Raw genomic sequence first — 16,043 nt, forward strand, 5'->3', positions numbered from 1 at the left:
GTATAGCAATTGTTCAACAATCCCTGGCTGTTAAAACAATCCTTTTCCCATTTCAGTCCAAATCAAAATGATAAAAATAAAAGGACATGTTCTTTAAGTAGGCCATTTAGTGGAGGACTTTCTTCACTCAGAGTGATGACGTTTTTCAAATTCTAGAGCTATAGAAGTTCATTTATTATGGTCAAGATAAAAGCTAAAAATTTCCCGAAAATTAATAACATCTATAGATATGAGAACAGCGCAGAAAGTGGCAGAAGTTGATGATTCCTCATGAGTTAATGGAATGGTGCAGCAAACTTGGTAAGCTGAATGACCTAATCCTGTTCCTATGCTCCTCCAAAATTGGAAAGCAAACTAAAAAAAAAGTTCAAAATGGAGTTCAATTGCCCATTAGTCAGCAGAATATTCAGAAACAAACACAGCAGGATGTTAGAAAGTTGACAGTAGTTTTATTCAGTGAAACACAACGTATCAGTTGAAGAGAGGAAGATTGAATAAATTTAATGTAGTTGTAGCCCATTTAAAAACAATTTAAAAATTGCAAGCCTGAAGAAAACCTTGACCCTTGTTGAGTCATAAGAAATCCACATGAAAGTAAGGACACTTGAATTTCATTGAGATACTTCTCCCTAAGGAGCTCTTGGATTATGTTACTTGGATGATTGATTATTATATTTATGACTTGGATGAGGAGATTGAAGGATGGGTTAGCAAGTTTGCAGATGACGCAAAGGTTGGAGGTGTCGTTGACAGTATAGAGGACTGTTGTAGGCTGCAGCGTGACATTGACAGGATGCAGAGATGGGCTGAGAGGTGGCAGATGGAGTTCAACCTGGATAAATGCGAAGTGATGCATTTTGGAAGGTCGAATTTGAAAGTTGAGTACAGGATTAAAGACAGGATTCTTAGCAGTGTGGAACAGCGGGATCTTGGTATGCAGGTACATAGATCCCTTAAAATTACCACCCAGGTGGACAGGGTTGTTAAGAAAGCATATGGTGTTTTGGCTTTCATTAACAGGGGGATTGAGTTCGAGAGTCGTGAGATCTTGTTGCAGCTCTATAAAACTTTGGTTAGACCGCACTTGGAATACTGCGTCCAGTTCTGGTCGCCCTATTATAGGAAAGATGTGGATGCTTTGGAGAAGGTTCAGAGGAGGTATACCAGAATGCTGCCTGGAATGGAGGGCTTCTCTTACGAAGAGAGGTTGACTGAGCTCGGACATTTTTCATTGGAAAAAAGAAGGAAGAGAAGGGACCTAATTGAGGTGTACAAGATAATGAGAGGCATAGATAGAGTTGATAGCCAGAGACTTTTTCCCAGGGCAGAAATTGTTAACACTAGGGGTCATAGTTTTAAGCTGGTTGGCGGAAAGTATAGAGGGGATGTCAGAGGAGGGTTCTTTACGCAGAGAGTTGAGAGAGCATGGAATGCGTTGCCAGCAGTTGTGGAAGCGAGGTCATTGGGGATATTTAAGAGACTGCTGGACATGCATATGGTCACAGAAATTTGAGAGTTCATACACTAGGTTTACCTTACATGAGGATCAATGGTCAGCACAACATCGTGGGCTGAAGGGCCTGTTCTGTGCTGTACTGTTCTATGTTTCTATTACATCGAACCATGGTGATTCAGAATTGGTTGTAAATAATCTTCAAATTAGTCGTCATGATCCAAGTTTTTCGTTACAAGCCTATTATTACATCATGATTTATTTTGCTAGTGGTACCATAAACCATTACCCAAGCCTCCATATTTTTCTGTTAAATTCAATGTAATGTATTTCTTATTTGTAAATTCAGTTTAAGGACACCATACCTTTAGCAATAAGACCATGTTCATCCGCCATTTTGGAGATATATGCTTCAGGAGACACACAGAAGTCACTGGATCCCTAGCCGAAAGATGAAAGCACAAGGTTGGTAACACGGAATTACAGAATAATCCAACAAAAATTGTGCAGAATTAGACTGGTTTGGGCCACTGTATTTATTGTCAATGTAGTCAGGTACAGAATTCACAAACCACAAGTCTGCAGCAATGTAGGAATATGAAAATATAATGACCTGGCCACAAATTCAATAGAAATTAACCTTAAGATAAAAAAAACATGAGAAGTATGTCATTCTATCCTGACAGCCTGCCCCAGCATTCAATACGATCAAGACTGATCTGATCACCTGACTTTCCTGCTTTTCTCACATAATCCTCAACTCCCTTCATAGAATCATAGAATCCCTACAATGTGGAGCAGGCCATTCTGCCCTACAAGTTCACACCGACCCTCTGAAGAGTAACTCACTCAGACCCATTTCCCTAACCTATTACTCTGTATTTATCCCTAACTAATGCACCTAACCTACACATCCCTGAACACAATGGGCAATTTTTAGCACGGACAATTGACCTAACCTGCACATCATTGGATTGTGGGAGCATACCGGAGCACCCGGAAGAAATTCATGCAGTCATGGGGAGAATGTGCAAACTCCATACAGACAGTCACCCGAGGCTGGAATTGACCCTGCGTCCCTGGCACTATAAGGCAGCAGTTCTAACCTTTCAGCCACCGTGACTCCCTTGCTAATCAAAACTCTGTCTAACTCTGCTGCAAATATATTTAATGACTAAGTCTCTGCTGCTTGCTAGAGAAGTAAATTCCAAATGTTAATGACCCTCTGAGAAAATATATATCTTCTCATTTCTGCCTTGCATAGGTAACTCCTTATTCTCAAACTATGCTTCTACTTCTAGATTCTCCTAGGAGAGGAAATATCCTTTCAATATCTACTCTGTAAAGGTCCCGCAGAATCTTACATGCTTCGATAAGATTATCTTTCAATGAATACACGCCCAGTCTTTCCTCACAAGAGGATCCTTTCAACCTACGAAGCAGTCCAGCGAACCATTTCTAAACTATTTGCAATGCAAGATTGCCTGTCGTTAAGTGAGGATCTGGCCAAAACTAAACAGTACTTAGATACGCTCTCAATTGAAATGCAGAATTGGGAATTACCTTACACACATGAAGCAAAACATCCTTCCTTTTCTAAATCACGCTCTTTCCGATATAGGCCAACATTTCATTTCCTTAATTGTTGTGCCTTCACACTCTTGTCATTCATGTACCCAGGCCAACCTCAACCAGGGTGTTGCCAAAATACTCTCTTGTCCCATGAAAGGACCGAACACCCTGGATCACTGCTACACAACCATCAAATACACCTATCACTACATTCCCCCATCCACACTTCAGAAAATCAGACTACAACACTGTGTTCCTCTTCCCAGCTTACAAATAGAAGCTGAAACAAGAGGATCCTTCATAATGCTGGTATGAGGCAGCAGAACAGCTTCTCTTGGAACAGCTTGGAATCAATGGACTGGACCATAGAGTCATAGAGATGCACAGCATGGAAACAGACCCTTCGGTCCAACTTGTCCATGTCCACCAGATATCCCAACCCAATCTAGTCGCACCTGACAGCACCTAGCCCATATCTCTCCAAACCCTTCCTATTCATATACCCATCCAAATGCCCCTTAAATGTTACAATTGTACCAGCCTCCACCACTTCCTCTGGCAGCTCATTCCATACATATACCACCCTCTGTGTGAAAAAGTTGCCCTTTAGGTCTCTTATATTAGATTAGATTACTTACAGTGTGGAAACAGGCCCTTCAGCCCAACAAGTCCACACCGACCCGCAACCCACCCATACCCCTAACCTAACACTACGGGCAATTTAGAATGGCCAATTCACCTGACCTGCACATCTTTGGACTGTGGGAGGAAACCGGAGCACCCGAAGGAAACCCATGCAGACACGGGGAGAACGTGCAAACTCCACACAGACAGTCACCTGAGGTGGGAATTGAACCCAGGTCTCTGGTGCTGTGAGGCAACAGTGCTAACCACTCTGCCACCATGCCGCCCTCTCACCCTAAACCTATGCTCTCTAGTTCTGGACTCCCCGATCTCAGGAAAAAGACTTTGCCTATTTAGGAGAAAGTGAGGACTGCAGATGCTGGAGATCAGAGCTGAAAATGTGTTGCTGGAAAAGCACAGCACGTCAGGCAGCATCCAAGGAGCAGGCGAATCGACGTTTCGGGCATGAGCCCTGAAGAAGGGCTCATGCCCAAAACGTCAATTCTCCTGCTCCTTGGACTTTGCCTATTTACCCTATCCATGCCCCTCATAATTTTGTGAACCTCTAGAAGGTCACCCCTCAGCCTCCGATGCTCCAGGGAAAACAGCCCCAGCCTGTTCACCCTCTCCCTATAGCTCAAATCCTCCAACACTGGCAACATCCTTCTAAATCTTTTCTGAACCCTTTCAAGTTTCAGAACATCTTTCCGATAGGAAGGAGACCAGAACTGCATGCAATATTCCAACAGTGGCCTAACCAATGTCCTGTACAGCTGTAACATGACCTCCCAACTCCTGTACTCAATACTCTGACCAATAAAGGAAAGCATACCAAATGCCTTCTTCACTATCCTATCTACCTGCAACTGCACTTTCAAGGAACTATGAACCTGCAATTCAAGGTCTCTTTGTTCAGCAACACTCCCTTGGACCTTACCATTAAGTGTATAAGTCCTGCTAAGATTTGCTTTTCCAAAATGCAGCACCTCGCATTTATTTAAATTAAACTCCATCTGCCACTTCTCAGCCCATTGGCCTATCTCATCCAGATCCTGTTGTAATCGGAAATAACCCTCTTCACTCTCCACTATACCTCCAATTTTGGTGTCATCTGCAAACCTACTAACTGTACCTCTTATGCTCGCATCCAAATCATTTATGTAAATGACAAAAATTAGTGGACCCAGCACCGATCCTTGTGGCACTCCACTGGTCACAGGCCTCCAGTTAAAAACAACCCTCCACCACCACCCTCTGTCTTCTACCTTTGAGCCAGTTCTGTATCCAAATGGCTAGTTCTCCCTGTCTTCCATAAGATCTAGCCTTGCTAATCAGTATCCCATGGGGAACCTTGTTGAACGCCTTACTGAAGTCCATACAAATCACATTTACTGCTCTGCCCTCATCAATCCTCTTTGTTACTTCTTCAAAAGAACTCAACGGAAAACAGAGATGAGTACGCCACCGATATCACGGACTTCATTAGCAAGTGCATGAAGGACTGTGTGCCAAAGAAGTCAATCTGGGTGTTCTCCAACCGGAAACCTTGGGTGAACCAGGAAATTCACTGCCTACCAGGAGTGCAGCATTCAAGTCAAATGACCCAGACCTATACAGAAAATCCAGATATGACCTCCACAAAAACATCAGATGTGAAGAGGCAGTACCAGACCAAGTTAGTGTCCCAAACTAACCATATGGGAAGACGATGGACGAGTCGTATTATCACTAGACAATTAATCCAAAGACCCAGATAATATCCGACAGACCTGAGTTCAAATCATAACAGGGCGAATGTGAATTCAGTAACAAAAAAAAATTGAAATTAAGAGTCAAATAATGACCGCTGCCGATTGTTGGTAATGCCCATCTAGTTCACTAATGTCGTTTAGGGAAGGAAATTGCCATCCTCATCTGGTCAGGCCTATATATGATTCCAGATCCACAGCAATGTGGTTGCCTCTTAAACTGCCCTCTGGGTAATTAAGGAAGGGCAATTAATATTGGCCTAGCCAGCAATGCCCTCATGCTGTGAATGAATAGAAAAAAAAGGCCACCCACCGCCTGTGACAAAGCTTACACAACGTAACAGGATACAAAATGAAGCAAAGCAAGATAGCAGACAAAAACACATCCCTCTGAGGTGCCCCAATGCTTTCTCTACTTGGGTTGAGCAGAATGCCAGCGGCACGGTGCCACCTGCCCCAACAGCCCCGGATGCCCTGCTCCCTCTGTCACCGCTGTAGATGTGAGATCAGTCTACCTGAGAGTCAATCCAAGGAAAGCTCGGATGGAATCCTCGACCATGCAGTTAGATCCTGTGTGGATCAGCTGGTGGAGGTATTTACTGACATCTTCAACTTCTCCCTCCTACATGGCCCTAACTGCTTCAAGATGACCACCATTACCACATTACCAAAGAAATCTCATGCAGCATACCTTAAATGTTGCCCAGTGGCTCTGACTTCCATGAAGTACTTGGAGAGGTTGGTCAAAGCCCACATCAACTCTAGCCTCCCACCTGCCTTGACCCCATGGAATTTGCCAACCGACATAACAGACCCACAGGGTCACCATTTCCCTAGCCTGCACTCATGCCTGGAATGTCTGGACAACAAGGACAATTATGTCAGACTTTTGCTCCACTACACCTCCACCTTCAACCCCATAATCCCCTCCAGACTAATTTCAAAACTCCAAGACCTTGATCTCGGCTCCGCCCTCTGCAACTGGATCCTCGGCTTCCTGACATAGAGACTGCAATCATTGAAGATAGGCAACTGCACCTCCTCCATGACAACCCTCAATACTGGAGCCCTCCAAGGTTGTGTTCTCAGCCTCCAACAGGATAAAGGGCTATGGGGTGCAAACAGTAGAGTTAAGACCAGGATAATATCAGCCACGATCATGTTAAATGGCAGAGTAGTCTCGAGGGGATGAGTTGCCTTACACTCACTCTTGATTCCTACATTTAAGCCTTGCCAGAGACTTTTACATTTCTTAAAATGAATAAGATGCTTACATTGGTGAAAAAAAACTATGAGGTTATCTAAAACAATTTAACAAATTATTAATTATGCTAAAAAAAATTTAGGTTAATTTGCATCATTAATTTAACCAACTTCATTCACTTTGAGTAACAGTACAGTCCACTCAGGCCATCAAGTGCTTACTCCACCAAACCTCCTTCTGACACTTTCCTAACCAAGCAAAGTTAATTGATATGCACTGTAATAGCATCATTAGCTTGAGAACAGAATTTCAAATAACTTTCAAATCTTTTTAATTTATTATACAATAGTTTCTGTATTGTTTCATATAACAATTACTACATTATCTCATTTCCATTTTTCCTTTCTAATTTCTTGCTAATTTTATTATAAACTTGGACTCAGTATGATATCAATGTAATCAATCTCAATGGATTAAAACAAACCCCACAGCAATCCATTAAGTATTATCTTCTTCACAATGGCATAAGTCATTAAGCATATACATTAAGCAAGAAACACTCAGATGTTGCTTGTTATAATTGGCTAATGATCAAGAATTTTTAAACTTTAAAAGACAATAATGATTTGAACTTGGAGTTTCAGAACAAATCAAATGACCAAATAATCCTAGTTGCATAATAACACAGTAGCATATTAGGAAGAGTGCAAGCTGTCTGTATCTAAGACCAGTTCAAGTTGGAAATGGCAACTTAATGCTAGAATCTAGAATACCCAAATGTGACAAAATTGAGATAGGTTTCCTTATACAAAATAGCAAGAATAAGAACTCCAATTTAAAACAAAATTTGGAAAGGGTATCAAATACTATATTTGGTCACATTGTAGACAGTTAAGAGCAATTATTCTGCATGTAAAATTCAATGTACTTGTGCCGCTAGAGGACATATTGCGCAAACATTAGGAGGTAATATGCATTAATCCATCTTCAAGTACTGCTAGACTCAAGTGGAACCTTTAGCGAATCTCCCAATGAGAAGTAAAAGAATACAGAGAAAAAAAGGGAGTGACTGTTAGGGTTTACAGAACAAAGAATATTGGGTTAAGGAACGCTATTCCTTAAATATCAAGAGTCACGGATAAGAAATTTCAGAGTCTGGAAGAAATGCTTTACAAATGGCAGAGTGGAGAGAAAGTGTGGAATCTTGCAGTAGGATGGCATGAAAAGTGAACTGAAAGGATGTGGGAAGTCAAGGGATGGAGAATGTAACCTCTGGGAAATGCACGTCAGGACAAAAGGAAAATGGGAAATAGGAGATTGACACTGAAAGGAAGCAAGCAAAGTGCTGGAAATTTCTTTGAAACAGGTGAGAAGTTATTCGAAAAGGTCTTGGCTGATGCCAAAATTAGGCAGGGCGAAGTTCAGGGATATGGCATAAAAAACAGGAGAGAAGATTTTGCAATCATGAATGGATAAACTCCACTGTAATAACCAGATTCTGCTCATTCAGGTATCAACATTTATTGGTTTTCCTAGACAAAGATTTTTAAAGTCACCTTTCATAAGCACTGGGAAATGTATGTACTACCATGCACAAGATCACAAAAAGTGTATGTGCATACTCATCAGATCACATTACTGTTTATTGCGCAGTAAGGTAAATACCATAAGAATCTTAAATGATAAACAAAACTGTTTAGTTCTTTGAATTTATGCCACAATCCAGTGAATTTCACTGCCCTACTTTCTAATGAAAACTCTATGCCTTCTTCCGTTTAAACATTTTAAATTTTACATTAACTCATACAATAATTTCTCCCTCAACCAGCTCTTGTATCAAGCCTGTGCTTAATCTCAGCAACAATCTTTGGTTAGCAATTCTGCACTCAAAACAGGGCCTATCTAAACTAACTTCAGGAAAATTCTTCACACAAGTGTCTATCAAGTTTCTTCACAATACAATGCAATGGGCATCAGAAGGTTAAGCAAACCAATAATCAATTTGAAATACATACTGTACACATCATTTGTGAATAAATTTAAAACATAATAGATTTGCATCATAACAGAGACATGGATTTCACAGGAGCAGGAATGGTTGCTGAATGCTTAATGGTCCAGGGTTTAGATCTTTTAAAAAGAACAGGGAGGGTGGTAAAAGTCTGAAGAGGTAGGGGAGGCCCTAAATCAGTTTTTTGTTTCAATATTCATGAGAGAAAGGGAATTTGTTGATGGTGAGAACACTGTGGACCAGGTTAATAGGCTTGAACAGATTGCTATTAACAAAGTGGATGTGCTGGAAATTCTGAGAAGCATCAAGGTAGACAAATCCTTGGGGCCAGACTAGATATATCCAAGGTTACGAAGGGAAGCAAGGCATGAGATTGCTGAGCCTCTGGCAATGATCTTTGCATCCTCACTCTCCACAGGAGTAGTACCCAGATAATAGGAGAATGTTGTTTCTCTGTTCAAGAAAGGGAATAAGGAAATCCTTGAGAATTACAGACCAGTCAGTCTTACGTCTGTGGTAAGCAAGGTACTGGAAAGGATTCTGCGAGATAGGATTTATGACTATTTGGAAAAACCTAGATTGATTAAGGATAGTCAACATGGCTTTGTGAGGGGCAGGCCATGTCTCACAAACCTTAAGTTCTTTGAGGATGTGATGAGACAAGTTGACGAAGGTCGAGCAGTAGATGTGGTGTATATGGATTGCATTAGGCATTTGATATGGCTCCCCATGGTAGGCTCATCTAGAAAGTTAGGAGGTGTGGGATACAGGGAAATTTGCTGTCTGGAATTGGCTAGCTGAAAGAAGACAGTGAGTGGTAGCGGATGGAAAGTATTCCGCCTGAAGGTCGTTAACTAGTGATATCCTGCAGGGATCTGTTCTTGGGCCTCTGCACTTTGTAGTTTTTATAAATGATTTAGATGAGGAAGTGGAAGGGTGGGTTAGTAAGTTTGCTGACGACACAAAGGTCGGTGGCATTGTAGATAGTGTGGAGGGCTGCTGCAGGCGACAGCGAAACATCGACAGAATGCAGAGCTGGGTTGAGAAGTGGCAGATGCAGGTCAACCTGGATAAATGTGAAGTGATTCATTCTGAAAGGTCGAACTTGAATGCTGAATAAAAAGGTTAAAGACAGCTTTCTTGGCAGTGTGGAGGAACAGCAGGATCTTGGGGTCCACGTGTATAGATCCCGCAAAGTTTCCACCCAAGTTGAAAAGGTTGTTAAGACGACGTATGGTGTTTCAGCTTTCATTAACAGGGTTATTCAGTTTAACAGTCACAAGGTTTTGCTGCAGCTCTATAAAACCCTGGTCAGACCACACTTGGAAGATTGTGTCTCGCTCTGGTGGCCTCAATATGGGAAGGATGTAGATGCTTTAAAGAGGATGCTGTGGAGATTTACCAGGATGCTGCCTGGATTGGAGGGCTAGGAGAAAGTGAGGACTGCAGGTGCTGGAGATCAGAGCTTAAAAATGTATTGCTGGAAAAGCGCAGCAGGTCAGGCAGCAAAGGAGAAGGAGAATCGACGTTTCGGGTATAAGCCCTTCTTCAGAAATTCTTCAGGATTGGAGGGCACCTCTTATGAAGAGAGGTTGAGTGAGCTAGGGCTTTTTGCACCCGAGAGAAGGAGGAAGAGAGGTGACTTGATAGGGGTGTACAAGGTAATGAGAGGTATGCATAAAGTAGATAGCCAGAGACTTTTCCCAAGGGCAGAAACAACTGTCATGAGGGGTCATAATTTTCAGATGATTGGAGGAAGATATAGGGGAGATGTCAGAGGTAGGTTCTTTGTGCAGAGAGTGGTGGGTGTGTGGAATACACTGCCAGCGGTGATAGTAGAGTCAGAGACTTTAGGGTCTAAATGAGAGTGGTGCTGGAAAAGCACAGCAGGTCAGGCAGCATCAGAGGATCAGGAAAATCAACGTGCCCGAAACGTCAATTTTCCTGCTTTCCAGCAATTTTCCAGCAACACACTAATCTAGACTCTGATCTCCAGCATCTGCAGTCCTCACTTTTGCCTCAGAGACTTTAGGGACATTTAAGCGACTGCTGGACAAGCACATGGACAGCAGTAAATTGAAGGGTAATCTTAGGTAAGATAAATGCTCAGCACAACGTGGTGGGCGAAAGGTCCTGTACTGTTCTATGTTCTATGAATGAAAGCAACAAAGCTATGCTTTAAAAACAAGGGCAAAAGAATTTAGAAAGTACAAACTCAAGAAAATGTATATTGAGTTTGTTGAATCACTGACTGCACCAAATGCAAGGCCAATTGTTGCAAAAAATATTTCCACAAAGTTTCAATGAATAAAATGTTGAGTGTGTCACCACTGATATAATTAAACAAAGTAAATTACTAAACATAAATTCAAACAGAAACTTCAAAAATCAACATTCAAGGTATTAAGATAGGTGTGGCAGATGAGATTTGAACCAGGACCTATTGGTTCAGAAGCAGGAACATGACCATGACTGGCTATGCTAATAATTGTCAAAATTAGACAATTATTGTGTGAATAACTTGAATTACTGTCAGTGCACAAATAAACAATCTGTTCCAGTGCCCTCTAAGTCAATGACAAAAAAGAGATCAGGTGTCTGAAGTGCACAATTAATCCTTGGGGATTCATTGATGTCCTTTTGATCAATGTGAAAAGCTTTCCACACAGCTACCTACTGCCATACACATCAGTAACTTAAAAGAATATTAAAACAAAACATCACATCGTGCTACAAAAGCAGAATTAGGTCAGATGACCAAAAGTCTGGCCAAAGAGGCACATTTTAAAGCACATCATAATAGAAAAGAGCCAGGTAGCGAGGTGAGAGGTGTGATGAGGATGAAGTCATAGAGTCACAGACATCTACAGCACAGAGAAAGGCCCTTTGGCCCAAACTGGTCCATGCTGACCAAAATATCCATCCATGCTAACGCCACTTTCCTGCACTTGGCCCATATCCTTCTAGACTTTTCCTATCCATATGCCTTTTAAAGAGAATGTGCAAACTCCACACAGTCAGTCACCTGAGGCGGGAAATGAACCCAGGTCTCTGGCGCTGTGAGGCAGCAGTGCTAACCACTGTGCCACCGTGCCACCCACCAAAGTACATTCACCCTATCCAAGCCTCTCATGATCTTGCACACTCCTAACAGATCCCCCTCAGTCTCCTACGCTCTAAAAAGATCCTAGCTTGTCAAACCTCTTCCTCGAGTCATGGCAACATCCTTGTAAATTTCTTCTGCCCTCTTTCCAGTTTAATAACAATGTTTCCAATAAACTGAACACAATACTCCAAGTGTGGTCTCACCAACGTCCTATACAACAGCAACATAACTTCTCAACTTCTATACTTAGTGCCCTGTTTTCACTGCACTGTTTACCAGTGACTCCACTTTCAGAGAACCATACACCTGAACTCAAAGGTCTCTCTGTTCCACAAAACTCCTTAAGGCCCTACCATTCATCATGAAACTCCTACCTGATCTGACTTTAGAAAATGCAAGACTTATCTATATTAAACTCGATTTGCCATTTCTCAGCCCACTTCCCCAGCTGATCAAGATCATGTTGCAATTTGCCAGCTCCCCTGGATTCCATACAATCTAAGCTTCCAGAATAGCCTACCATGTGGAACCATGTCAAAGACCTTACTGAAATCCATATAGATTACGTCCACTGCCCTACTCTCATCAACCTTCCTGGTCACTTCATCAAAGAACTCTAACAAATTTGTGAGGCGTGATCTCCCACACTCAAAGCCATGCTGACTATTCTTAATCAAACCTTGCCTTTCCAAATGAATGTATATCTCATCTCAAAATCTTCTCAAGTAACTTACCTACCTCGGATGTTAGGCTTACTGGTCTGTAGTTCCCAGGTTTTACTTTGCAGACCTTCCTGAATAAGGGCATAACATTCGTTACCCTCCAGTCTTCCAGAGCAGCATCCATGGATAATGAGGATATAAAAATATCAGCCAGGGCCCCCACAATTTCTTCTTTAGCTGCTTCAGTATTCTTGGATATAACTGGTCAGAACCAGGAGATATAACCAAATTCATACATTGTAATATATCCAACACCTCCTCTACTGTGATATGGACTCTCCCCAAGATATCACCACTAACTTCCTCAAGTTTCCAAGTATTCATGTCTTTCTCCACAGTAAGCACAAAGGAGAAATATTCATTGAGGAGCTTGCCCATCTCCTGTGGTTCTACACATAAATGTCCACTTTGGTCCTTGAGGAGTCCTATTCTCTCTCTAATTAGTCTTTGTCCTTTAATACACTTGAAGAACCTCTTTCGATTCACCCTAATCTTCTCAACCAAGGCTACTGTGTGCCCCCATTTTGCCCTCCTGATTTTCTTCTTCAGTAAACTCCTGTATCCCCTATATACCTCCAGGGATTCCCTTGATCTCAGCTACCTGTACCTGAGCCATATCTCCGTTTTTTTTTGGTCAAAGCCTCAACGTCTCTGGTCATCCAGGCTTCCCCATTCATGTCAATCTTGTCTTTCACCCTCACAGGAACATACAAACCTTGAACTCTAGCTATCTTACTTTTAAAGGTCTCCCACTTGCCAGAGGTCCCTTTGCCTGCAAACAAATTACTCCAATCAACCCCTGCTAACTCCTGTCTAATTCCATCAAAATGTGCTTTGCCCCAGTTTAGAACTTGAACCAGTGGACCACTGTTGTCCCTCTCCATAACTATTTTAAAACATATAGAACTACGGTCACTGGTCCTAAAATGCTCCCCCACTGTCACCTGTAGAGATCAGGGACATAGCAAATGAAGATATGGTTATCCATGGTGGTGCAATTAAAATCAGGACACATTAAGCCAAATTGAGGAGATCACAGATGTCTTGAAGGTGTGGGGGAATTGAGGAGATTACAGATAGTACAGGCCATGGAGGGATTTGAAAGCAAGGATCAGAACATCAAGTTGTAAAGTGTGGAAAAATATAGCAGGTCAAGTAGCATCAGAGGAACAGGAGTGTCAATGTTTCCGGCATAAGCCCTTCATCAGAATTTAGAGTGAATCGGGAGACAAATCGGTAACCAAGCGCAGAAATAATAGAAAAACAAAACTTAGTTCAAGTCAAGACATGGGCAACAGAGCTCAACAATGAAGTTCATCAGAGTGCTTTTGGGAAGGCCACTGAGTTAGCAAAATAATCATTACTAAAACCATGGAATAGTCGTTGTAAGTCTGTATGATCTGCAGTGGGAATTCTATAATCAGTATCATGTTTGCTAGTTATCTGCACCATCAGTTATCACAAGTAAATTAAAAACTCACCACTGACACTGCCAGTTCCAGACCAAGTGAACTCCAGCTGATAATTAAGGTCAGCACTCCCAGCAGTGCCGCACTATAGACAGAAAAAACAGTGAAAGAGTGACCATCATAGCTAAAGAAAACTATATTAATTATTTTACAATAAAGTATAAATCTAACAAATATGAGTGCCCATACTTTATATTAATCCTCCTTTGGTTTGGCAGTAAAAATTAAGTTCAGATTAAATGGATTACATCATCACCTCAAATATAATCAATGTAACGTTTAATATGCCACAGATTATTTCTTTTAACAAAATATATCGAACTATCCATTTTTCAATTTCAAACATGATCAAAACAAGATAAATATTTGATGCTATTGAAAATTTAATAGGTTGTAAGTAAGTTGGTTAGTTAATTTTTTAAAAATTCAAAAATTTGAGTCATCTTGTTTTCTGAACCGCCAGGCAATTTGACACAATACAACAGTGTTATCAATTAACCCCTGAAAAAGCTCATTAAAATGCCGAAGTAAGACAATAATATGCTAACAACTTGCTAATATATCCTCAAGATTGATAGCTTGAAGTCAAATAATCCATTTTAATATTTGGTAGTACGTCATCATAACCAATCCAGTGCACTGTAGCAACTTAAACAGCTGTCAGTTTGTACACAGATATAGAAATGCTTATCGACAGTCTGCATAATGAAGCCATAGGACACTTGAGAATCCAGATGTCAAACATTTCTCCTGGCTCATTAAGATCTTTATTAAAAAGCAGGAAGCAGTTACAACCATGTGAAGTGATATCTAATATGAATAAATAATAGTTATGATATTGGCTGCACTTTGGTAATGTATTTATTATATCATAGAACATAGAAAAATACAGAGCAGTACAGGCCCTTCGGCCCTCGATGTTGCGCCGATCCAAGCCCACCTAACCTACACTAGCCCACTATCCTCCATATGCCTATCCAATGCCCGTTTAAATGCCCATAAAAAGGGAGAGTCCACCACTGCTACTGGCAGGGCTTTCCATGAACTCACGACTCGCTGAGTAAAGAATCTACCCCTAACATCTGTCCTATACCTACCACCCCTTAATTTAAAGCTATGCCCCCTCATAATAGCTGACTCCATACGTGGAAAAAGGTTCTCATGCTCAACCCTATTTAAACCCCTAATCATCTTGTAAATGATCAAACAACCTCCACTTTCAAATCAACTTTCAAGTGACTTACAAAAGGTAGAAGTTACATTATTCTGTTCAGATCAGTCCAGTGGTTATAAAGCTGGTATAAGTCTCACCCCCATTTCTGACTTTAATAGAGTTCTTCATCAACTTTTCTCAATGCACACATTGTAATTATGAATGCTTAGCTGAACTACAAAAGGTGGTTGCCCACCTGATGAAGAAGCAGTGGCTCAAAAGCTAGTGCTTCCAAATAAACCTGTTGGGCTATAACCTGGTGTTGTGTGATGTTTAACTTTGCACACCGCAGTCCAACACCGGCTCCTCCAAGTGATTTACTTGTGCACAATAACTGGCTGTGGCCAGACAGCTCAGAGTCAGTTGCCTCGACTAAGGAGATTCCATTTCCTGGTTACATATTTTTTTCTTTTCTTCTTTTTTTTGAACAAAGTCAGTCTTAAGGTATTACATTTGAATGCACAAAACATTTGCAATAAAAGGTACACACAATAACATGCAAATATTTGTAAACCAGAACAATAGGATTGTTAATACAGAGTCATGGTTGCAGGGTTACTAATCTCTGATTATATTTCTTTTGGCAAAGCTTATATTGTGGGTATGTTTTTCTTTGAAAATATACAATATCATATGCAATATGCAGCCCTATATAGCAATATCTGGAAAAACATATTAGCTTCAAGAAAGGAAAACACAATGCAAAATCTGGTACATTGGGCTGATACCATTTTACTTGATCTGACTCTCCGAGTGTCAGAATCCGTACATATTACAAACAATGATTTTACATACTGTGTGCCTGTCTTTTTCTTCAGGTTTTACAGTTTTACAATGCAGGCTTAAAGTCTACAAATCTAGCACTTTGTCACGATGATCTAATTCCTTCACCTGCCAATCTCTGATTATATTAGTCAACTA

The 16,043-nt window shown here is 41.1% G+C and overlaps 1 protein-coding gene across 4 annotated transcripts in view; it reads right to left on the minus strand.

Annotated features, from left to right (window-relative positions):
• The window catches only part of LOC140464440 (protein tweety homolog 3-like), a 267,986-nt gene that overhangs the window by 99,006 nt on the left and 152,937 nt on the right, over nt 1-16,043 (minus strand). For all 4 annotated transcript variants that reach the window (XM_072559492.1, XM_072559494.1, XM_072559493.1 and 1 more), the window contains 2 exons: nt 13,922-13,994; nt 1,819-1,894 (listed from right to left, as the gene is read on the minus strand). In XM_072559492.1, coding sequence (XP_072415593.1) covers nt 1,819-1,894; nt 13,922-13,994 — 149 coding nt within the window. The remainder of the gene's footprint in view (nt 1-1,818; nt 1,895-13,921; nt 13,995-16,043) is intronic.

This window comes from Chiloscyllium punctatum, chromosome 40 (genome assembly GCF_047496795.1).
Source record: "Chiloscyllium punctatum isolate Juve2018m chromosome 40, sChiPun1.3, whole genome shotgun sequence".
Taxonomy (NCBI): domain Eukaryota; kingdom Metazoa; phylum Chordata; class Chondrichthyes; order Orectolobiformes; family Hemiscylliidae; genus Chiloscyllium; species Chiloscyllium punctatum.